The following is a 25664-nucleotide window of genomic DNA, read 5'->3' as shown; positions in this document are numbered from 1 at the left end:
AATACACTTACATGCACATATACATGCACATATATATGGCTCTTCTTCTTCAGGAAACAGTTCCTGAAACATTTTCTAACTTATTAGATCAGTATTATGAAGATTTCCTGAAAGGTGGGGAGAGTTGTCATAGAGGGACCAAGCAGAGTCTGTATCTTGCTTGTGGTGGAAAATGAGAAAAAGACTCTTGAGAGACAGCTGTGTAATCAGCTAGGGTTTTGCTCTGAAAATATCTAGGTACTTGAAAATGGCATTTCAAGAAGCTTCCTCCTTCTTGTCAGTGAGGTGACTGACTGTTGAGAGAGCAAGCACAGCACAAGCTCTATTCCAGTTTAAGTCAGGTCCAGTGTAGTTTTACCCATCATGTTGTGCCAGCATGGATCCTGTGCTCTGATACCACAGGCTGGCTGAGGGAGCTATGGTAGCTAAGAGCTATCCTTAGCAAATTTAAACAATAGGATTTATTTTTTTTCCAGCTCAAGTCACAGAAGTGACTGGTGTAGAACAAGGGAGAAGGTGGGACAACAGGTTTGGAGAAAGGCAAGAGGATAGGAAGACTTCAAATCCCCTTAGACAAGGTGTTGTCCTCTACATGATCAGCCACCAGTGTGGGAGGAATAGAAGCATGGAGAGTTAGAGTGGATGGTGACATCCACATGAGAACTGGAAGGCAATGGAAGTGATGATCCTTCACATAGGATCAATGATCAACCATAAACAATATCTTGGAGAGCTTTTCCCAAATATCATGGATACCCTCATCCACACCTCAGTATCTTTGGAGATCCTATTCAAAGTGACAAGCAGCAGCAGAGAACAATGCATATATTTACCTCCTCTAAAACTTACCAAGGCCAGTGTTGGTGGTGGAGGGGGAGCTGGAGGGGGAGGCACAGGCATGGTGGAAGGCTGAGCTCTGTCTGCTCTTCCTAAGAAACCTGCACAGCAAAACACAAACACACAAAGTCCAGAGATTAATACATCTTAATAAGTAAATTTCTACTCAGCTAAAAAACATCCTTGCAGCTAACAGGTTTATCTTCTACATTTTGAAGTCTAAATAATTGCTAAAAAAGCACTTTATATTTAATTGTATGGAAACCAGCCACACCTTTAAACAGAGGGTCCCTACATGATCCCCACTGCCATACAAACTCATCCAGTTTTGAACACTTACAACGATCCATGCATTGCTATGGCAGTGCACAAAATGCAGTAACCAAATTGAACTGTGTTAAATCCAACAATCCTGTTCCCATGGAAGTGCTTCAGGATAGCCCCATAGCTAAACCATCAACCTTTATTTCAAGAAGGCATCATACTTTAAGATCATACTCAGAAAGAGATACTGACTTGTTAAATCCCTTTAGTTGCTAAAAGATCCCTCCCCCTACACTGTTATGAGTAGAGTGGAACAGCAGAGCTCTGGGATGGACTCATGCTTCTTCCTCCCTGCTTGCTCTGAAGATCCCAAGCTCCATCATCATGTCTGAATGCACCTTCCTCCTCCACAGAAGCAGCACACACAGGCATGTTCTGGATATTCTCCCTGAGGAGGAAGAGCGAGCAGGCAGCCTGGCCTCTCAGCTGCAGGTTGCTGCAGACAGAAAAACCTGATGCTAAAACTCAGCCTTTCTCAAGCTTCCCTGCCAGACACCAGGCTCCCCTTTTTCCCCACCCCAAGCTGAACTTTCAGTCTCGGGCAATCCTAGGAGGGTCACACCTGAGATACAGAGATTTATTGCAACAAAATTAAGGAGCAACAACCAAAAAAACAAAAAACAAAACAAAACAAAACAAAACAAAAAAACCCCAAAAAACAAAAAACAAACAAACAAAAAAAAAAAACAAAACAAAACAAAAAAACCCCAAACCAAACCAAACCAAAACAACAAAAAAAACCCAACAACCCAAAAAAACACAAAAAAACCCACCCCAAGTGTCAAGGACTACATTTTCAAGTCATAAGGGCTTCTTAAGGGCTTTCTGTAGCATTTTGGCACACAGCTTGCTGCAAATGTGCCTGTCAGGGGCTTTGGATCATTTCTAATAGTGCTGTGGCATTTCAGCATGTGCTTTACTCTTTTAACTGAGCTTTCACCATGCTGGCCATTCACCTGAGCCACCTTTAGTAACAATGATTTGCCACCACTTATATAATGTTTATATAACACAGGTAAACACAGTGGGAGTAGGAACAAGGGTAGTTCTCCAGACAACCCCAGGCTGATAGCTGAAGTTCCCAGGGCAGTTATTTACATGAATACACAGCTCTTACTTTTTAATGTAACTTAATTGTTTTAGATGAAACCAAGGGGAAGAGTAATAGCACAGTATCTGTCAAATCAACATCATGCCAGTTGAAATGAACAGTTAAAATGAACATCAGGAAAATGTGCTGAATGAAACAAAATGGCATTTGCAGTGAGTCACCACCTACAAAGTCTGTAATGGCTCTGACATGATCCATGTTATGTGTGTCAGAAAAAACTGTTTAGAAGTACAGATTTAACTCATCAGATGCTCATGCTTCAAAAGATCGAGAATACAGCTGTAATCCCCCTTCCCTCCCCCCTCTCCCCTGCAAATTGCTGAGTTACCTTCCTCAGAAGAAACATTTTCTGAAATAAGACTTCAATGGATTTTGTGTAAAATCTTTAGGGAGGAAGGAGTTAGATGCATCACCCATAGCTCTGGCTGACCATCTAGAAAAATCATGGACTTGAAAGTGGTGTGAGGCACTAGGACTGTTTCCAGTGTCTGCAGGTTTTCTTCTCCCATACTGCAGAAACTGTTTCCAGTTGCTGTGAAAGAGCAGAGGGGAAGCTGGCGGACAGACAGACTGACTGACAAAGAGGAAACTGTGTGAAGCCAAGCCTACACAGTGCTGTGCAAATGCACGCGTTCACAAAGCCCTGCAAACAGACCAGCCTGCTCTCATCGGCCCTCTGATGCATTACTGAGCATCTTAAGCTCCTCCAGACAAACAACAGCTTCATATACAGAGGATCTGCTTGAATTTAGTCATATTCTCATCTTCCAAATTTGTAGCTCTCAGTTGTTACATAAAACTCTGCACAAAGCCCTATCCTTTCCCAATAAGCATATTCTAAAAGCAATATTTGAAATCTGAAACCTATTAAAAGCACCAAGACTAATGCTGCTTTGTTCTTCAGCTTCCTGTTTAAAAAAATAGTCAACAGGAAAATTATTTCTTACAGTAGACCACAACCATCCTGTTTCTTAACACAGTCTTTTCACAGCTGCTGTCTCTAGCTTAACTGTGCCATGAGGGTATTTCACCAAGCTTTTAACTGCTTCATCAGATTAAAAAGAGAAATTCTTCTCTCTGCACTGCTTTGCTAAGAAGTCAAAGCAGTCTCGATAATGTACCATCAGTCTCTTTGGCACTCCATGTGTCACAGAAAAGTTTCTGGAGCAGGCAGAACACAGTTTGGTTTGATATCAGACTTTTAAATAAATCCCTTAAGGCAGCTCAGACCTGAATGCAGCAAGTGAGCCAGGTGGTATGAGAAGCACTTCCTGTAAAATACTGTAACTTGTCTACCTCCCTGTCAGTTGAAGATTGTTTCCCACTTGGGCTGCTCTGTTCTACTTTTTTTCCCTTTTAACTGGATTGTTTTAGATCAGCTTCTTAAGGAATTGGTGGCATAAAGAGGAAGTAAGGTGATGCTTGAAGCTTGACTTCTCTTAGAGGAAGCCACTACCCACAGACACATCCAGCTTCTCCAAAACCCTCTCTGCACACAATTTGCAAGGAGGCAGTGGGGAGAAAGGCACTGGGTGTTCCCTCCTCTATCCCATCTCAACCACTGCACACTAGCTGGTATTGCTGGTACTAAAGGGCTCTCTCAACAGAACTGCCATCGAAATTAGGTACACACTGGTGAGCTTGCATTTTGCTGCTGTTGAACAAGCCCTACAGCCCTCAGAGATAGGCTGGAAAATAGCATTTTGGAAGCACAGGACAAGCTTTTGTGATAAACCAAACTCTGGCAAAACTGGCCTGAAGTTTAACACAAGCATCCTGCACAGTTGTTTACTCATGGTGCTCTAGAGCACACACTTCCTTTAGGAGCCATCAGAAAAGAGATCACAAGGTGTGACTGAGAAACCTGTCTGCCCACACAAAAACGTATAATGCATACACTTACAGAGCCCATAAAGCACCCTAGATTGTCAAATTTTAGTTTAAAACCAAAGTTGCAATACTGCTTCACTCTTACTTTTGTCACTCCAACTCTGCTTCTGCTGATGAAAAAGGTTTTTAGAAACTCAAGCTGAAACCTTGCAGAAAGAAACAGCACCTGTCTTTGAAGATTTAATTCACCCTTGCTGTTTGGTTGTTAGATTTTGTACAATCTATTTCTTTGTCTGACTTACCGTAAGCAAAAATAAAAGAGGTGCTCTCAGGATTTTAAAATTTGATCACTATAAGCCTATATGAAGAATAACAATGGTCTGAAGAGTGCAGTGACCTGGTGACATGCTCCCACAGCTCAGGGCAGTGCAGGGAGTAGCCCTTGGGATGAGAGCACCACTTGAGTTGCAGAACCAAAGCAGCTGAGTCAGAACAATGCTGAACTCGAGCTCTGCAGTGCTTTGTTCATCACCAATTCACAGCATCACTGTTTCTCACACAGCATAGAATGTCCTGAGATATTAAGTATAACTCTGCAATTAGAGGAAAGCTTTGGTTACTGTTCTACACTTCTCCAATGGATTCACATTATTATTTCCCCTTGGTCAGTGGGAAGGAGCTGAATTTAAGAAAAGGCTGTTACGTTAAATTGCTAACGGCTGACATGATAAAAACCTGAAATAGTAATCAATCCACCTAGTAATAAATTTTACCCACCAAATCTGTGAACAACCAAGTTTCTTATAATGCTTGGAGCTGCAGGGTGTTGAAATGGAACTGGTTCCAAAAGACCAAGGCTGAAGGTAGATTGGTACTTGAAAACCCAGGACACATGTCCTAGCATATTTTCTAGGCTTCAGTGTAAATAATCACAGCTTTTAAGAAGCTGTCTAGAAATGTTATGTCTAGGGGAGTGTCGGTGGTGTGGCAGAAAGGATTACAGTAACACCACAGCATCAGCCAGTGAGCCCCCAAGCACAGAGGTCTGGATTGTCAGCAGAGAGAAGGATTTCCACAGCTGGCCCAGCAGCTGCTCTCCCACCGTGAGGCAGGTGCCAGCAGCGCCGTGCCCAGCGTGGCTCCTCCGCAGACCCAGCCCACTGCTCCGGGCTGCCACTGCCATGAGCAGCACCCACCGTGCAATCCTCACACTCCCTGCCCTGGCCACAGCTCTGGGGCTGGAGAGCCTCCCTGCAGCCTTCCCGAGAGCAGAGTGCACAGAGTCCGCGTCTGCTGCCTCTGGAGAAAGCCGCCCTTGCCGCTAGCAAATGAGATGCACCAGCAGTGCCTAAGTAAAGAATACCTGCATAAGAAAACTCTAATTTCTGCAAACTACCATGCACATGCAGCAGTCACCATCAGGAATGACATTAAAATGCTATGTTACACAATGCACCATGATGAAGACTCCTTTCATTTAGAAAACAAAACAGAGGAGAGAAGAGTATACAACACATTCTGCAAAGAGCCCCTTGCTCTGCGGAGCAATCCATAAAGAGCAATGGGCAAAAATGGCACTACACGGAATCTAGTGAAACACACATTTTGGGCACTTCAGATTTCATTTGGTATTTCAGAAATCGTTTCTGGAACATTACAGATGCCAAAAAGAAACATGACCTTTATTGTGGGATGGACAGTGCCGACAACCACACTGCAAGTGCATGGTTTGTGTCTTGTCAGACATTTTGAGCTGCTTGAAGGCCCTCCCTCTTAAACATTGAGTCAGAGGCAGACAGACAAGCTCACTGTGGTTAATCATTTCCTGCATGATTAATTTCCAAGCAAAAAAAGAGGAAGGAACAAACAACTGTAGAAATAAAACAGAATTTATAAATTTAAGGGGAAAACCCCCTGAAGTTGCCAGTTAAAATGCTGATTACTCCCCTATGCGAAAGGACCCAACTTCCAAACCAGTGGTTCTTTCAAAATCCTTTACTTTCTCCTAGCAAAAGAAAGGGATGCTTTTTTTGTTTCAAAATCTGAATTTCAGGAAATTGGGCCAGATTACCAAGTACTTTAGTAAGGTAGCTCTCAAAACAAAAAGGACAGCTAACTCAAAACACATTACAAAGTGGTTGGAAAATCACTTACAATCAGTTTTATACAGACCACAATATTTTTCATTAATCATTTTTTAACAGAGTATTGAGCTATTAAACTTTTTTGCCAAAAATAGTTACAGCAATGTCATGAAATTTGAGTCCCCCTGCTCCCACTTGCCTTGGAAGACCTGAGTCATTAGCAAGTCTACATGTCCCATGTTCCACCACCACAGTCTCCCAAGGCCAGAGGGGCTGCCTGCACCAAATGTCAGCCCAGCAGTGTGGCACAGTGTGAATGAGAACTTTAGAGGATGCTGAAGGTACTCCTCCCATGCAATACCATGCCAGTAAATCCCCCCTGAAAAAAATCTGTTGTTTTTCTTCTTCTCTTTTTATTAAAGTTTCTAAATATACAGAAATCTATAAATAAACATACAGATAGATGAGTTTAAGTCCCCAAAGAGTTCAACAAAGGTACCAAACCAAATTCAGTTGAGCATGAAGCTACTGAAGAATACCCTTATAGGGTGAAGAAAAAATATTTAGGAGACTCTCTGGCCTCAATCACTTGCACATGGAGGAGTGAAAAGCTTATCTGGCACTCAAGTAACAACACAACTCAAGTAACTGATAAAAGTTTTAGTTGAGACACTAGGGACTGCTGTACAACAAGACTATACTCAGCAGGAGAGCCTGAATTTTCCTTCAACTAACTGGAATAAAACTTTTGAAGCTGAGGAGTTCCAGGGAAACAAAGCAACATCTAAAATGTTCCTGTCAAAATTTTTGGGTCCTTTAACACCAGTGATGATCTTTTTAGAATAGTTTTTGTCTGAGAAGACAATCCTTTTGTTGCAGGGATTACAAGACTTTGTGCCCTGAGATAGGACATTACAAGAGTGTAAGAATGTAAATTGTCCTATCCTGTCTGGAGGAAGCTGTGCTAGCAAAAGGAGGCACTAACTTTTCACCCTTAAAACCACTCACAGAGATCTGGACAGCCAAAAGTGACCAACAGAGAAGTTACTCTGGATGTCTGAGACCCAGGGAAATTCTGGGGAGCTGCTGCTGCCAGAGAGGAAGCCTACTTTATTGGGGACTTTTGGCATTTCAAGGAAACTCTCCGCAGTACCCGAAATGAGTGGTTTGAGTATGACTTTCCACCACACTGAAATATGCCACCCCTTACACAAAATGATAAGGCAGAGGAGGTATACCAGTCTGTGATGGAGAGCTCCTGCCTAGACCCAGAGCCAAAGCTTCCTTTCTTTTCCCACAAACTGCCATTGGAGGAGTGACGATAAGCTTTATTCACAGGCACATGGGAAAGTAGATGAGGTCTGTGTGGACTCGATATAGGATTTGGCCCAAGCTGAACAACTCACAGAAGGATCTCCCACAGGGAAGTGCCCCTTTCCCAATTTGGCAGTGATTGGTGTGGGCGATGCAACATCATCCTGCTGCAGGCAGGGACCAGAAAGGGAAGAGGTGAAATGCAAGAGCCTGAAGGGTCTCTAGCAGAAGTGCATGGGGTAGTTCTTGGGAAAGAAACAGTTGGCAAGCTGGTATCACAGTGGATAGTGAGCATTTTCCCTGCCCTATTGAGTCTGCAGAGAATACATTTTTTGTTTTGCTTTGGGCACAGCCCTTTCAATAAATTGCAGAGTTAGTTTAGCTCAGTTACGCTGCTGTAAGAGGTTTGTGAAAGGTGCAGGTGTTGGGGAGCTAGTGAGGACCAGTAAAGATAAATAACAATGAGAACAAACAAAAGACGTGACTAGCTAGGGGAAAAAAAGTGAGGATGCTGTCAGTTACTTTCACATCTTTATGTGTATTATCCCAGGCCCCTGTGCTCTGTCAACCCTACAGCATGTCCATCTTCTTCCACATTTCTCATGCTCATTCCCTCACCCCAGAGGATCCAGCCAAGCATAGTGATCCTCCAGTCAACATGATCTGTAGCTCACACCTGGGGCAATTCCCCAGACCTAAAACCCCCTAAACACTTTGCATCTACTTCATACCACCACAGGAATACAGTAACAGAGCAAGTAACTGTGTGTGTCAGTGACAAGTGAGTCAACAGACCCCTGAGCCAGCACACGACCACAGGTGCTGAGAGCAGTGCCAGCCAGATGCACTTATGGTCCACAGCAAGTTGCATCCAGCAAACCTCATCTGTCAAACACAATCGAGAGTTTTATGGAGAAAATCTAGTGGTGCTGCTTTATTACAGCTAAGAAATAGGCTGCTATGGTGACAGAACATTGTTTTAATCCAAGTATTTTAAAAAGATTTTTTTTTTCAGTGAAATATTTTTCAAGATATGCAGAGGATCACAGGCAATGGCTAACCTTGGAGGGACTGCCTCTAGTAATCAATATAGTCCTGGTTTGGAAAAAACAGCTATGCTTCTGTCAGTTTAAATGTTTGGATGTTGACTTGAGAAAAGCTGATAATGTAACAGCAAATAGCAGAAAGTATCTGACTCACTGAAAACAGAAACTGCTTACATCCAATCCACACTCCTATCATTTCTTTCAGCCAGTCTGCTCAGAGGAGTTGTACAAAAATATTCCTGTCTGCTCAGATAACAAGGGTCAGGTCCCATTCTCCACCACAGCAACCTGGTCCTGGGCAACAGGACCAGCTCTGCAAAGGACACCTGGAGCAAAGCCCCTGCACCAGGGACCTCAGGAGTGAGTCCACACAGAGTTTTGAAACAGGCACATGTGCGTCATTCCTCAGCAGGAGGCCAGGGCCAAATCCAGCAGAAAAATCTAACTACTGGAAGGAGGACGCATGTTCAGACACTGGAACCTCTGACAGCTCCATCCCCACTGGTGCTCCCATACCAAGAAATGAAGAGCCCTTCCCCCAACCACTCTGCAAAAAGCACTAGGGCTAAAGGCTTCACCCTCTCTTCCAGACAGAACTGATAGTTAAGGACGAGCTGTTTGTGAACTCTCCTTCAGCTGTCCAGAGCAGAGCTGCCTGCAACATTACACCATCTACCACCCACTGCAGCCTTTAGTCAAGGCCTCAACACAGGAGGCTGTTATCCAGGCACACTGCCCTAGCACAGCCAAGGAGGATTCACACAGGCTGGAGGCAACCTTGAAAGGGACACTTGACTCCCAGTGCTCTGGGGAGGCTACAGGGACAACCTCTCCACACAGGAACAACACACTTGCAGCAAGAAAGGGCCTGATATCTCTCTCCAGCTTATTCCCTCATCTGTTGCTCCTCGTGAATATTTTGTGTTCAGAAAATAGCATTCCCAACACATAGCCCAAGAGCTTCTCTGCAATGGGGCTGCTTTTTCCAGTGTCTCATCACTATAGTAGTGGTCACTCAATGTCATGTGGCTGCTCAGCACTGCACAGCTTTCTCCCCAAAACTGTCTTAAGCTCGAGGAGCTGTTGGTAGGGTGAACAGGCTAGTTCAGAAATTAGGGATTTCTGGGTATTGCCTCCAGATTATTCAGTCCTAAATCAGAACAAAAATAATTGCACTCAAGAACAGGACTTTTCCCACCGTTTTATCCTCACAACATGGCACCACTCATCTCTGACCAGACAGGGTCATTCATGGCCTGGCAGTGGCAGGGAGCAAACAGTGAGGGACAGGAAGGGATGTTTCCCACAGGCCACACCTGGTGACCCAGAAGTGGAAAGGCATGGCCTGGTCTTTGGAATCCCCAGATTGTTACCATGAGAAAACAGCTTTTGTTTACATGAGCATATCCACCTTTTGCCTTTCCACCTATTGCTCCACTTTTATTTCTAGGTTATTACAGCTCTTACCACTTGGGTTTTTTTGTGTAACATGACAGCAATTCTGCTATTTGAATCAAATTGACAGAAACCTGGAGCATTTTTTTCCCTTCTATCCACTTCTTTGTAGCATAACAGGCCAAAAGTACCATAAATTAGTCCAAATTGAGGGGTTTTTTGACATTTGAGCTGTTGCAACTTTTGGTACACTCAGAAAAAAGTCAAGAAAGCAATCAAATATGGAGAGCAAGCTCTGGGATTTTGCTGGTGGACTTCTGCTGCCTACAGCTGTGATGCAGTCCTCTTCAGAGGAGTAGCTATAATGAGAGGGGCTTCTCTCTGCAAGTCCTGAGGCTAGTACGAAAAGAGCCAGTCTGGAGCCAGAGATTACATTGTGGGAGCTTTGGGATACTCCACAGCACATCCTCTCCATGCCCTGGCACTAAATTAATAATAATGTGACCTGCACAACACCATTGCTGATGGTGCCTTCATTCACCTTTCTCTTATCAACAGGACGAAACAAAGCTGCAGTCAAAAACATTTAACAATAATGGATATTAATAGAAAAGGATCAAGGATCTCCCACACTGTCAGACTGTTTTATTTGTCAGAAGGTGAAGGTTTAGAATTCAATTGGCTTCACCATTCAAAAAGGCTTTTTTAATATAAAGCATTTCCTTCACCACAATCAACTAAGTCTTACTTAGTGAGACTAAGTGAATTGCAGTGAATTGCGGCTGGTCTACTAAAGGCAGCATCTATAAAATGATATTAAAATAGCAAGTGCCTCTATAGGGGAAATCTGAGGCATATAAGGGCAAGACATATGGAATGAATTTAAAGCACCATTTTCCAATCCCTGCCTCTTATAAATATTCCAATATTCCTGTGAGAATGTTGAAAAACTACAGTGCACAGAGATCAGGTCAGATTTCACATCAAAAGCCCAAACAAAAAGCTAAGTGGCCTGGGCAGTCATCAGGGAAAGACCAACTGCACAAGCAAGAGTGCATTAGAGTTTTTACAGCCCAGGTGTTGACATAAATTAGAGTAACTTGAATACCTGTCATTAGAGGAGCAATCAAAGACTGATCTGCCTGGAGTGTGGGAAAAACAAAAAAATAGCCAGCCTCAGATCTGCATAATGTAAGGGAGCCTGCTCCACCATGGACAGTGCAGAAAAACCCCCACCTCAGAGCCAGGTTACTGTCAATAAAAGACTCTGTTCAGTGCAGCAAGACCCATAAATCAGTTTTGTGAGAAACAGGCAACCAGGCCTGGCAGAAATTTTAATTGAAAAAAAAATCCAATTTCTATTCTTAAAAGTTAATTTTGAATAATTTGAGGCTGCAAAGTGGTGAGAAACCTCCACTAGATGGGGTAGAGATGGAGAGACTGAATTTATTCTCAGGCCAGTTTTCAGAGGAGACTGGATGAGACTTCCTGTACCTTCTGACTTTTCTGAAGCATTTGAACTTTTTGAAATCAGACTTGGAGATTAAGAAGAGTGCATCCCATGAAGTCCCTTGATGTTTTCTCCTGTGCAGGGATTTGCACTGTAGCTCAAGGTTAGTCATTAAACCAGATCATTTGTGAGGCACCAAATCATATTTGCATGTAAGTCATGAATTTGAAAAGTGTCACAGTCAGCAAACAAGGCTGGCACTGACTCCCACAACACCATCCTTTGGATCAGGAAGGCTGGTAGAGCAAGGACCACAGCCATAGTTTGCACAGAGATGCCACGCCCTGTGTTCAGCACTGCTGGTACTTTGCTCCATGAATTTGGGGAGAGCAACCAGCAATATATACTGACATCTGTCTCCAAGGACCACAACCTATTGAAAAACTCCCCATAACTTACCCTCCATGCCCTGTTCACAAACCACAAACTGAACAGAAACTTGCACCACATCTTACTAACAACCTAGGTACTAAATGAGAACTCATTCTGCATATGACTTGTATCCCCTGTGTTCACAAACCTTCTCTGACCTCCACAAAAAACTGTAAAACAACATTTGATCTGCCATTTAAAGGCTCATTTCAGCAATGCGGCCAGGAAAAGTTAACTTCTTTGTAGACTCTGCTGGGCTGCTACAAAACAGTTACTTTTTTACAGTTCACATTGCCTAAGGAATTAGTACAAGTTTGCAATAAAGCAATTGAAAATTTTCAGTTTACTGAGCTATAAAGGAATATACACAAAATATACCGTTATTTTGCATACTTTTAGTATTTACCAAGGTAGGTATTTTATCTTTGATCCTCGTCTGAGAACAGCTACAAAATGAAACAGTCTTACAAATTTTACATGATTGTTTACAATAATAAATTACTATCACTTTAAACCCCCTGAAATGCTGATATATATGAAGCTGGGCAATGTATGCTGGGCATCCACACACCCAGAAGCAGGACAACAAAGCACCCATTTGAAAAAACATCCAAAGAAACTCTCAGTATCCATTCCTTCCTTGGAAAAGAGCCTCTGCCCTCTGAGGTTTGGCCTGCTCTGTAGTTCAAACTGTGTCTCGGAAAGCTTTCAGATGGGCTGCTATGGTTTCAGTAACTGTTTTTAAAGGTTCTAGGCAATATAAAAACAAATCTGTGGAAGAGACTTTAAAATCAGGATGGAAATAATAAAGGGGAGGGAAAAGAGGGGATAAAAAGTAATCTGAAGCAAAGAGAGGGTTTTCTTGAGCAAACAACCCCTCCCCAAACTCTGGGCCTTAAATCGCCCCATCTTCATGTTGGAGCCAATCTTAGCTCATTCCAAACTACTCAAGGTACTGTTGCCAAAAGTTCATAATCTGCTCTAAATGGTCTACAAAAGTTCAGAAATTACATCCAAAGCAATAAAAAAACCCAACCAGAAAGTAAATCGAGGAGAATAAGAGATTAATTTCAATCCTAAATATCTTACCATACACATTTTGGTTTGAAAAGGATCAATTTAAAAACAACAAAGAAAAGCAAGAATATTACTGAAAACACATTATTGCACATATGAAAGTACATGATCACCTAATATCCTGGCACTACTGGCAAATGATGTCTTGTCCTAATCCATATTAGAAACAAAGCCAAAATGTTATATTCCTGCACCACTCAGTTATCTGCCTGGTTGGAATCCAGCAGTAAACATCTCCTGCAACGTAAGAGATATAGATAGAGGAAGCAAAAAATGTTCAGTAAGGTAACTCAAAAACTATCTTTAGATGGGTTGTACAAAACTAACAGACCAGATAACCATTAAGGAATCATTAAGTAAAGCAGACTGAAGGTTGCCATTATCACTGCATTGTTTGGTTCTTTGCATCATATATAAAAATCTACTAAATCTGACCATCATTTTCTCTCTTTTAAAATACACAGATTTTATACTGATACTAATTGTGTTGGAATTACAACAAGAAAAGCTTAATTTTAAGACTCTAATGGGAAGGGAAGGGAAAGGGAAATACCACCTGTCCTTAGCTGATAGCAACTGCTCTGGTTTCATTCCAGACCTAAGAAGTCTTCTTAGACTTAGAAGAGGATATGATCCAAAAGTAGTCATGAGAATCTGTATGATAAAAGATGAGGGCTGCCAGTTGAAATTCTAGGGCTAAAGCAGACTACCAGCAGGGACAATAAAGATCTATCTTTTCCTCTAGAGTACTGAACCGTTGAATATATCATTATCATATGTCTTATTCTGAGCTGGCCAGCCCTTCCCTCCAACACCAGTTACTGGACAAAAAGAACTGCTACCTAATGGAAATACGTACAGAAATCCTGCAGAGGATCTCCTGCTCTAGACTCATTTCTTGGGAAAGGCAGCTCCAAAGCAAGTTAGTGGCCTGCTGAGTGGCCTGCAGAAGGTCAGCTCCAGCCCAGGGGCTTTTGGAACCTGTCGACCAGTGTTTAGAGATCTCCCCAGGCAAGGAGTCTGACGCCCTGGTGGCTGCTCGCTCAGATTCTCATCTGCAGCTGAAGCAGTAGAAGGACAAACCTGAAATTCTTCCTCCTCTGTTTGGATGTAGTTTGTCTCTTTGCAAAGTAGTTAAAATCTAACCTACAGCACACTGAACAGCTCTCCATAGGTTATAGGAGAGACCTTAGCCTTCAGCATCTGAGTTTGCATGTGTGCAATCACCAGCAATACTCATGTGCTGTTCCAATCACCAGCAATTTCCATTTGGTCCAATCTGGAAAACATCCTGAGTAATACAAGGATGAATTTTTCTGTTAAGCATTTCCAACACTGCCTTTTGGCAAGTAAAAAATGTCAAAAGTCACTTGGAAAAGAAAGGTACAGCTATGAGATGTTTCAATTATTTCATAAATAGGCTGCCAAAATGCAAAGAACAAAATCTAGGCGATACTAACATTCTTCATATTTATATCATTATAAGCCAAACTGAGATCAAAGTATTTACCAACCACAATTACACTTTGTTTCATTTACTAGAACAGAGCTACAATAAAAATTTTACTCACAGTAGCTTTGTATAGCCAATTTTACATAAATCCTTTCATCTGTGTTTGCAGCAGGACTTCATATTTATGCAATATATACATTTATAAAATACAGGTGAGATAAGATTGAACTGGAGGTTTCAGGTGATACACCTGGGCCTTTAGCTGAATACTCAAATGATATTGGGACCATGAAATTTGCACATATGTATCACAGTACACAGCACACATCTGCAGCAGGTGATGCCAATTTAAACACTTACAAGTAAGGGCACACAGTTGTCTGAGACTAACCTAAGGTTTCATCATTCAGTTGGAAGCCCAAGTAAAGTGAAGATAGCTTCTGAAGATTTCGTTTACGAAATAGATTTCTCTACTTGTTTTGGCAATTATCTAAGAGATGGCAAGGTACCAGTTCTGTTTTTCATCAGTCTATGGTTCCTTCAAACTCAAAGCAATTTTAATGTTACATGAAAGACAATGCAGGAATTTAAATTCCCAGATCTACCTGGAGAGGCACTAAAATTTGTGTGTGTTTAATAATATGGGGTTTGGGTTTAAAAAAAAAAGAGAGAGGGGAACTATTTTTACGTCTAGTCAGAGTTTGAGACCTGAAGAGATTTCTATCTTAATGTATAGACATGGCACTGCTGATGTAGCACAGGGTTCTCTGACTGATGCTGACTGCCTTGATTATCCCCTGGTCCCGTGAGGGATGGGCAAATTGGTGCTGCTCCAGCCAGGACTGGGAGGACACAGATGCAGACAAGCAAGAGGGCACACAGGCCTGTAAAGAGCTCCAGTTTAAAACATGGCACAAATCAAACAAAAAGCATCCAAGTACAACAAATTGAAAACGCCCTTCTGCTTTCCTTCCCATCTCCAATTACAGAAGTTTTTGCTCCAGTTTATTTTCTCTTTGGAAACAACTTTTTACAGCTGCACATGGCAAGTACTTAGCTAGTAAGCAGAGGGGAAGTTGGAAAGAATGATTATTAATGGATTCTGCCAAAAAATAGTCAGGGCAAAGTCTTTTACAGCTCAGGACACAAACTAGTCCATCTCCCCCTACACAAAGGAGAAGGCATGTCCTGGACTGCCTTCCCGAGAGGGAAAACAGCACAGCTGCACTGCCTACTGCAGCTACCTGGGCTGACAACATACAGCACCCCGCCGCTTAATACTTATGAAGCTGGCTCAGTCCAGACATGTTAAAGGAGAGTGTTGTCCCAAGTCATGGTGAGTAAAAACCAAGAGGTTCCATTCAGTTATCTGCAATTTATTTTAAGTATTTCTATCTCTAACTGTTTTCTGTGACCTTCAACAACGAAATGTTTCCATGCAGCAAGTGTAGCCAGAGGCAGTGTGCCAAGTGGGTGCCTGCCCTGGAGGGCACGGGTTTACCAGGGGTCTCAGGCCACTGTAGTGACAGCCCATGCGAGGCCACATCCAGTGATTGCATAGGTCAGACCTAGGCAGAGGAGCCAGGAAGGTGAATATGCCAAGAGGGACAAATCCACATCTTGCCTGAGTCAGCAGCAACCACAAGTTGTTGCCTGAGGAGAGACAAGGTGCCTGATCCAGCTGCTCCAGGGTCAGCAGTGGCTCCTGGCTCTTGCCAGTGTTTTGGAAGCAGTGCCCAGCCAGCACGGCAACCTCTGTGTTAGCTGGCAGCTCTGAAGTAGCTGCCACACAGGTGGCACAGAAACTCACTGGGCCCCAGGGAACAGCTGCGTTTGGAGGTCATTGGCCTCCATTCAAGATAGCAGGTCTAGCTGAGCTCCTACTAGTATTCCAAATGCAGGTTTATTGTATGAAAGTAGTAATTTAGTGTAGTTCAAGCTAAAAGAAATAGTATATATGACATACCACTGCCATGAAAACATACCCACAAAACCAAAAGCAGCCACATACCATCATTCAGCACTTGCATTTCCTCTTTAAAACATTCAACAAATCATCTTACTCCAGAGAAATGCTGTAATTTGTCCTTGCTAGTACCAGTCTACCAGCAGCTCAGAAGAGAAAACAAACCGGTCCCTAAAGGCTGTAGTGCTCAGTGCAGGTGCCCTGAATTGCATGTATCAGAGGGTGTCAACCCATTTCCCCTTGAATTTATCTGTAATGAGAGTAGCTGTCACAGTTGTTGAACCCTAGCTAAAGTTATCATCACATCTGCTGAATCCTGTAAATATGGCCAAAACCTTGATCCAGTTGGCTGAACGATTTGGTTACTTGCAGGGGTAAAACCCAACTTCATTTTAAGTAAATTTGAAGGCTAAATTTAGCATATGGCAGACTGACCTATAAGTCCAACACCTTTGCTTTCAAAACCAGGATTTGTAATTAGATGGAGAGTTAAGAGCCACTTCAAATCTGAGGCCACAAGCTTCCAGATAAAAAGCAAAGTTTTTCTAGACTCAGAGAGCTGTAGTATTTGGATAAAACTCACAGCTGAATGGAAGCTTTGTATTGGTTTTATCAAAGGACATAATTGCTCTCATGAAGTCTACTTTCTCTTTGAAACTGCAGCCCTGATGACTGGCAGTCCTCAAAAAATGCTGGTGCAGGGATCATTGTCTTCTTTGACATCTCCAAGGCCCTTGTGAGCAGGCAGGCTCCCAGGAGGCTAGGTCATAGGGAGTGCCAGTGCAGGCACCACCACACAGAGAAAAAGTCCTGCTTCTGCACAGAGAGGGTCCAGCAGCACCAGGGCTGCTGCGGGAACAAAGCCACAACTCTGCAGCCAAACACTTCCTTCAGGTGAGCCCTGATCCATCAAAACTCGCTATCAGGGAATGCTGTTCAACGCAGACCAAGCTCGTTTTGCAGAGCCAGCACGAATTCAAAGTTTGCCACTAGTGCCAGACTCCTGAGATCTGTGATACAAATGAGCAGTTTCCTGGCTTCCCACAACTGCTCACCTGAGAAAGCAGCAGGGTCTGCCTTGTCAGGTCCCCCTCTTATGCCAGGGGCAGACCTGGTCCTTACCCTGCCAGCTGCTAATAATAACTCAATACTTTTCCACAGTGTAGAATATAACGCACTCATTTTATCTGTTTACTTCCAAGAGAAAGATCTCATCAGGAAACTCAGAAAGAGCATTTTCTGTTCCCTCTCTGAAAAGTGGAGTATGAAATATACAGTACCATCCATATGGAAATGTTTATTGCCTTTAAAATAACTATTCAGCCTTCATCAATAACCAGAAAAATTCAAAGTTACTGTCAACAAGGAGACTGAAATACAGAACAACAGACAGCAGGGCTGGAAGAGGGCATCTACCCTTCCCCTGTGTCACCATAAATTATGTCACTCCTGCCAGTATTTATCTCTTTTTTCACTGAAAATATCCACTGATGGAAAATCTGCAATATCCCTGTCATCTATCTTGTTATCCTAACAGCTAATGAAGCTTTTCCCAGTACTTTATTTAGACCTCTGTTTGCTCTGACTGCATTTATTATTTTTCATACTATTTACAAGTGATGCATAAAAGAATTTCTTCCTTTCTTCTTCACGGTTATTTGAAAACTGGGTTACATGTCTCTTTGAACTTCTCCTCTCTTCGCTAAGCAATCATATTTCCTCCAGTCTTTCCTCACAGGTGGTATTTGTGCTGTCATCGTTACTGCTGTTCCTGGGACCTTCCATAATCCATGATCATAAATGAAATGGGTTAGAGTGACACAATGCACCATCTTTATCTCAGTATTGCATTGTAAGTTTATAAATGTCAGTTTAAAAATAGTCATTATCTTCATGTCTCCCTTCTTCGAACAGGCCATCCCTTCCTACCCAAACAGGTTTGTTTGACTACTGAGCACATAGTAGTACCATCTTTTTTGGTCCTGTGGAATAACCCTCCAAATAATAGTCTTTGCACCAATCCAGCAGCAGTCCGTCATGCCTGATAAAAGCTGTAGATGCATGAATGAAGTGAGACATTTGTCTGTTCCTGGGTCTAGCTCCTCCCTCTCACATCTCCAAACGTAGCACCTAGATTTCTCCAGACTGTGGTTTCCAAAGCAAGTGCACTGCTGAAACTACACTAAAGCATCAACCCACATAGACCAGCTATAGACTTCATCTAGAAGAAACCCTGAATGGTTTTGTGTTCATGTCTACAGAGAACCAAAATCCCAAATGACTCTGAGACCCTCCCAGCATCTGTTTCTACAAGGCCCACTAACCATAAGGAAAGCCACAGTTGGGATTTACAACACAGAGCATTTAAGATAGGAAATACTTGATCTGCTGGGCTGCACCAGCTCTAGATCAGTACATTGCAGCCTATCTACAGCACATGCTTTCTGATGGAGCTTCTGCTGCAACAAGAAAAGAAATTGAACTAAAAATTAAATTAAAAAATAATTAAACTAAAATTAAGATGAACTAAAACTTCATTTTTTTTCTTACTAACCATGTGTTTCAGTGAACCTTTTCATACCATACCGGTTCATTAGCACCAAACTGTAAACACTGTAGGCTTCACTGTGCAGTTCTCAAGTGTAATGTCATCTGCTCTAAGTAAGGACAACTACAGATTCATGGTGCCTGGTCTTATCATACCTTAGGTCTCCTGACTTACTTGCCAAGCCTTAAATTCCTTCACTGTTAGCCTTGTACTACTGAAATGGGAAAAAAATCAAAACCAAACAGAAAATAACTCACTGGACATGTTAAAAGCGTATGGATTTGGCAAAAAATCTGATGTGACCTAAGGCACCTAAATCTGACACTAGGAAAGGTGTGGCACATCAGAGCACCAGCACTGCCATTAATCCTGCCCTGGAGAAGAATGACTCCTGTATTGTCACATGCAACCTAAGACATGAGGTGGCTCTGTGGCTTCCAACTCCTACAGGCCAGGAATGACACACACCATGACTCCCACCCACTCCCACCCCTCCGTGCAAACCCCAGGCCCTCTACCTGGTCACCAGCAGGAGATGCTTGCATAGAATAGGAGGTCTGATCGGTTCAGTCCAGAATACGCTTTCTGAAGTTAATTAAATTGCAATAACATCTCCCAGGTTGCACAATCCTGCAAGGAAGAAAGGAAAAGAACTATTATTAGTGAACCATTGGGAATCACAGAACTTGAGCATGTGTCCATTATATATTTCCTTACATAAGTAGAAATCCTGCATGAGAAATTGGCAGTGTACTGTTAAGAAGAACCCCCCTCCTTCTAAAGAGGAATCAGAACAGGAAAACACACTGGCTGGGCTCTCCATATCGCTCCCCGAGGCCAAAGGACCCAGTTTGTTCTCAAACACATTTAAGACAATTCTTCCAACTTCAGCATAGCATACGTAGAAAAAGACAATGTAAACAGTGGAAGAAAAACAGAAAGGCACAAAAAGCCATGGATGTGATGGTAAAACTGAACAGAGTTATCCACTACAACAGCTGCTCCTGGTAAGAGATATGGTTCAACAACTAGCTTTGTAATTAGGTTTCTGTAGTTTAGGCTAGAAAAAAAATATGCAAAAGCTGAAATAAATGTGTGTGGGGAAGAAAAGGAGAGGCAACAACCTGGAACATACAACAGATGTGCTGCAAATAATGTCCCTACAAAAAACACACTTGACCATTTATGTATTTAGTACTAGAACCAACAAAATCTTTTAAAATATGGTAATTTTAAAATAAAATGTAAGAACAGTAGCTATTCAGCATTTTACAGATTTACTTCTATTTAGAAATCAGTCCCAAGACCACAGTCCCTCACAGCCATGCAACCTTTGCATACAGTGTGTTGAGAAATGAAACCCACAAGAGGATTCTGCCACAACCCTCTGACGCTGGCCTATGCAGTTTCAGTTTGCATTAGCTGGTGTTGCACATCTTAACTCCTACTTTTTCCCTTGCAGACAGTAGAATAACCCTGTGCTGTGGATCCAAGTGCACAGTGGACACCAGTTCAACAGTACAATGCAGTCATGTAGTTTCTGGGGAGTAAAACTGGCCAGTGATTAAGGTGACATTGAGTGGTTTATTCTATTTATTTGCAGAATTAAAGATTCTTTAATAATGTTTTCATCTAACTTTGAACTTCCCTCAAATCAATAAATTTCTGTATTAGCACTGCTCAAGGTAAAGAAACAAGCAATTTTAAAAAGCATACGAAAGACTTTTTCTTCCATAGATGATATATGCATGAACACATATACACAGTCTCTCCTCCATTTGAAATGCAGCAGAAGAGTAGCCCTTTTTCCTGAGCACAGAATTTGTCCCCATCTGTTTCCATTTTTTATTATTTTCTCTTTTTGGTTTCCTTCTCTCTCATTCCAATGCATATTTAATTCATTTTGTTTAGTCTGTACTCTTTATTTCCTTTCCTCTTTTTGCAGATTTCCTTTTTAATTTGTTAGAGGAAGAAATATTCTTTCCCTGGATTTCATAATACAAGCTGCTGGAAAAGACCCATTCAGAAATCCCCCCTCTTTAACAACTCTCCTTCTCTTTCAATCCTAGTTGCCTATGTTCAGTCCTGATAGCAGAGAGGAACTGTTAGGGTTTATTTATTTAGGAACGTGTATCAGTTTATTTTTTTAATTCCATTTCAAATACCCAGCACAAGCCACTGCATGGAGGCCGAAATATATTATTTACGAGCCATTATATTTAGCTTAAAACAACTCCTAATCTATTTGAGATGAGCTGCTATAAGACAGGATTAGGCTGAAATGAAAATGTCTGCAGTGGGATTTTACTAAATTGCTTTTAAATCACATTTCTAGTTAAACAGTGTTCCAGTGAAGGCTATAAACCCTACTACATCAGAAAGGCTGATTTGGGGCAGAACTTAGGCTCTCTGAAAACTTGCCGGTTTTACAGAAGCAGAGGAGCCAGGCTAAGGCCAAAGCCTTCTCTGCATATAAAGCCCCAAAGCTTGAAATATGACAGCAAAGCTCTGCAAGGCTGAGCCATGGAGCTGTTTAACTGCTCAGGAACAGGGCCCTGCTATTCCCAGCTTGCCAGGACCCTCCATACCCTGCAGCAGGGCCAGGTGCAGCATCCAGCTCCAGGTGCAGGAGGCAGCAGCAGCCTGGTGGGCCGTGAGCCGCTGCGCTCATCTTACGCAGATGTTTCTACACTGAGATCAGGATGAACATACCGGGTGGTACGAGGGGGGCAAAAGGGCTGTGCAACTTAGTCTGGTTTTCTACATGACCAGAGAAAGACTTTTAAAAATATTTGGGAAGAAGTAAGGGCAGCTTTAGGACTTTTTGCCTGAAGCTCACATCTCTGATTTTAATGCCTGGCATGGCCTTGTTACAGCACTGTCACCCCCAGCAGCTGCATTTTGTGAGATTGCTGCCTCTGTCCAAGCCCCTCTGCCTCACAAGCAGTGACCCTGGGCGAGCAGGGGGGTCCTCTGTGCAGAGCAAGCACCTTGGCCTCCAGCCACCATTGCTGGAGCTGGCTGTGGGGCCATCACCTCCTCTTCCCCACACTCTCCAAGCACCATGCTGGGATTTAGTTTTATTTCAGATTCTGTGCACTTAGTACTGTATTATACATTTTATCATCCTGAAGGTTTTCTTTGTAACTTTCACTCTAACTTTGAATTTAAGATTTGTAATTAATCACAATTGCCTAGTGATTTCAAAGTAACAAATCTAGCTTTGTGTTGGAGTACAAAGCATACAGTACATCCATGAAAGAGTCTCCCTCCAAGAGTTCCCAAATTCTCCAGCACGAACCTTCATTTCATTCCAGATGCAATGTGCTCCCAAGTCGAAATCTTCCAGTACAGAAAAGTCATGATGCAATTTCTCAACAGAAATCACCAGGAATGAGAGAACACCTTTAACAAGGAACTATGCCAGTAAAATCAAAGAGAGGAGCTACATACTTGGTACAGCCAAAATAAACTAAATGAAGTTTTCACTACAGTCAAGATTTTAACCTCTACTTGGAAAAGTGCCTTCTATTAACTCTGAAAACATCTATTAAAAATCCAGATCTTTAACTTATTTTATGAAAGTCTTAACAAGATGGAGAAGATTTCCTTCACACTTCTAATGTGACTCAGGTCCACACTGCTGTTGTACTGCAAGGCAGGATGTACTCCAAGCTTTGCACAAACCAAGCTAACCCACAGATGAGCTTCCTATTTTTGCCCTGTAGAGTGCTGCTCTGAAATCCCATGCTGCTTCCTACCACTACTTACTACAACTGCCATACAGACCACTCCTCATGCACTGCTGCCAAAAAACAGTGAAAATACACGTGCAGAACCCCTGTAGGACAGCTAAAGAGATGTTTTAAGAGAACTAACCTGTGTTATTTGAATCCGTTGGAGGTCACCCAGTTCTGAACTTCCCCAGAAGCTCCAGTCTCGTTTCCTGTGGAGGAGCATGTGACACACACTTCCTCACTGCACCTTGCTAGACTCGTTTTGCTTACGTTTTAACATCAAATGAAACAACCAACTGTCCCTCACAACATATTAAAGACATTTCTGATCTAATGTTGAACCACTGACATTTCTGCACAGCCAGAAATCCCTCCTCTACTGCCTTCTGAGTCACTCCATGATTCAATGGACCTTTTTGTACTATATATTAATACCAAATGCTGAATGTGATTCTGCCACAGTATGCTCAGTGTCCCTCCCCCCATTCTTTTAAAGGGGAAACAAATGCAGTAGTGGAGAACGTAATTACACTGCAGGCGTGGGAAATTTCAGTTCAAGGGTATTTGTTTATCAAATGTTCATAGTGGTTGTGAATTGATGAATTCAAACAGATGCAGTTATCAGCAATTTTCACAAATACTTTCATTTAAATACAGTAAACAGAAGCTTGAGTGCTATGAAGTAGTTTATATCTTCAGAGGAGTAGAGATTTCCTCAGTTGTAGCAGTGTGCATCCACATTTTGTTATCTAGCACTCAGCAAACAGGCCTGAACATCTGTCACAAAAGGAAGGCCAGTGAAGTCCTGGATTAGAGTACTGTGTTGACAGGACTACCCAACAGGTGGTGCTTTACCACAATTATTATTTTTTTTTAAAGACACATGAATTTTGGAAAGGTAATCTAACCCTAAGTGCACCACCAGCAGAACACTGACACAGTCTGGAGATAAAGTTTGAAGACTATCACGTCACAGCAGAGGCCAGATGGTCACATCAGAGTCAGCAAGGAAATACTGCTCTGCTGGAAGATGCTCCTTGTGGAAAACAGTAAATACTTGTAAATCAAGCTAATGGAGGGGTGAAGATAAATGTCATGTTCCTTTATTTAGTGAGAGCTGAAATAACAACAGACAGTGCCTGGGGGACTGACCAGCCTGGCAAGGCCTGTGTGAAAGTGGTGGGTTACAAACCCAGAGGGGCTCCCTTACAGATTGACTGCAAAGACTTGGGCTGGGGCACAGCTTTGCTTCAGCTGTACCTAAGTGTGAATGTGAAAACCTCGAAGGTAGGAAGAGAGTGAACAGACAGTGATGCTGCAAATTTGGGATGCAAATACTTTGACAGCAACATTCATTCATGGTGTCCTGACTCCACCTCAGTTCTCCACTGCACCCCACAGCTGCCTCAGGTATGTAGGCACAGTGGTTCCACAGCCTGTGCCATGGACCACACTGAGGAGCTGATCTAGTGGTCCAAAGCTCATTAGATCTTTTTCCCTCTTTTTTCACTTTTAGGCAAAACCAGACAAGTGCTGGTAGGAAGCTGGCTCTGTCATGACCTAGGCTGTCACATAAAGCCATGGCTATAGTGAGAGACCCAGAGCAAGCCAGTCAGAGCTGCTTCTTTGCCCATGGGTAGATGAATTCTATGCAATTTCTACATAAATTAAGAGGTTTCCACTACAATGTCATCTTTATAATTAAGCTGTGGCAGATGAAGACATCAATGTTGTGAGCAGCCTCCTGGTAACCACCAGCCAGGGATTACATTCCCATCTGCTGCTTCAGGGCTTCTTACCACCACTTACTAGTTCATTACTATCAAATGAGCCAAACTTGCTCCAGTAATTTATATCAGTGGGTTAAAATAATTGGAAATAGAGTAACAATGGTTTTGAGAATCCCTCCTATCCACAGAGATGTGAGAGGAGTGACCTCTGGCAAAGAGGCAGCAACAACAGGATTTACAGAGCAGCAGCTAAGTGTTAAACAAATTACCCCCAGCTAATAAAAGATGCAAGTATTGTATGTGTGAACATGCATAGGACACCCATGCAAAAGGAAACACATGCATGACTGAAACCCCCCCAACAAATCCCATAAAATGGATGCTTTTGCATGAGACTCACACACATCCTTCTTGTGCATGGACCTCTGAGCTCCTGCAGCTGTAGTAGGAAAGCATGTGCAAACACATGTCTGCAGATGCACCTGCTCTGCCCCCACTGAAGGTTTTGGGCCAAATGGCTAAGGTATTATTTACACTGGAAGACACTTGAGAGTGCTGTGAGGCTCATGCAGCTTAAGCATTTTCCCCTCGGTAAGCGTGCAGAGACATGATACGCCGGACCCCGAGCTCCAGAGGCGCTGAGGGGAAGTTGAAGAGTTCAGGAAGTGGCCATGCTTGCTTTCAGCACACTGCCTCTTTGTCCTCACCCAGCTGCTCCCCCAGGAGCTTTCAGACAGCCTGGATCCCTCACAAGAGATGGGTTATTTCTCTCCATTTTAAGAAGGGGCTATGTTTACAAAGTCACTTTTAATGTGTCAACCTCTCTGTGAGGATCCAGTCACACATAATGGACTGTGCCAGAGCTGTGCTTGGAGTTGCTGGTGGGGCAAATATACTTTTAAATCCCCCCCAGACATTTGGGGTTGTTCAAGACGGGAGGAATTTGCTCACCCAGCAGGTAACCCGCAGCAGCCTTGCAGTCACTTTTAATCCACGCCCAAAGAAAACAGCCTCCCAGGGTTTTGCTCCAGCCAAGCTCAGAGTGCTGCATGCCCTTCAGTGGGGCCATGGAGAGGCACTGCAGGGACAGCAAAGGCAGCTGTGTGACACCGGGGGACCCACCGTGTCCACAGGGCTCTTGCACAGCAGGCTTTGCTGAGTCACCAGTGACACCAGAGCATTTGTCAACTCTGACTGTGGGCCACTAAGACAAGAAGGGAAACATCTGAAGCCTGATAAATTCCATCCCCTGTAAACTAACCATTTATTTCTCCATCCTTGTCACAGATGAGGAATTTGTTGGCTGGCACTTTTCAGAGGAACAAAACTC

The 25664-nt window shown here is 42.8% G+C and overlaps 1 protein-coding gene across 4 annotated transcripts in view; it reads right to left on the bottom strand.

Moving 5' to 3' along the window:
- WIPF1 (WAS/WASL interacting protein family member 1) overlaps positions 1 to 25664 on the bottom strand; it is a 53071-nt gene that overhangs the window by 15683 nt on the left and 11724 nt on the right. For 2 of the 4 annotated variants that reach the window (XM_083865109.1, XM_083865111.1), the window contains 2 exons: positions 19386 to 19497; positions 850 to 938 (listed from right to left, as the gene is read on the bottom strand). In XM_083865109.1, the coding sequence (XP_083721235.1) occupies positions 850 to 900 (51 nt within the window). In that variant the 5' untranslated portion in view covers positions 901 to 938; positions 19386 to 19497. Of the gene's footprint in view, positions 1 to 849; positions 939 to 1394; positions 1997 to 19385; positions 19498 to 22746; positions 22817 to 25664 lie in introns of those variants that run through there. The other 2 variants (XM_083865110.1, XM_083865112.1) reach the window with 2 other exon arrangements.

Source organism: Zosterops lateralis (genome assembly GCF_965231275.1).
Source record: "Zosterops lateralis genome assembly, chromosome: 7".
NCBI classification, from domain to species: Eukaryota; Metazoa; Chordata; class Aves; order Passeriformes; family Zosteropidae; genus Zosterops; species Zosterops lateralis.
Note: the sequence above shows the minus strand (reverse complement) of the source record. Positions and strands in the feature narration are given on the sequence as shown.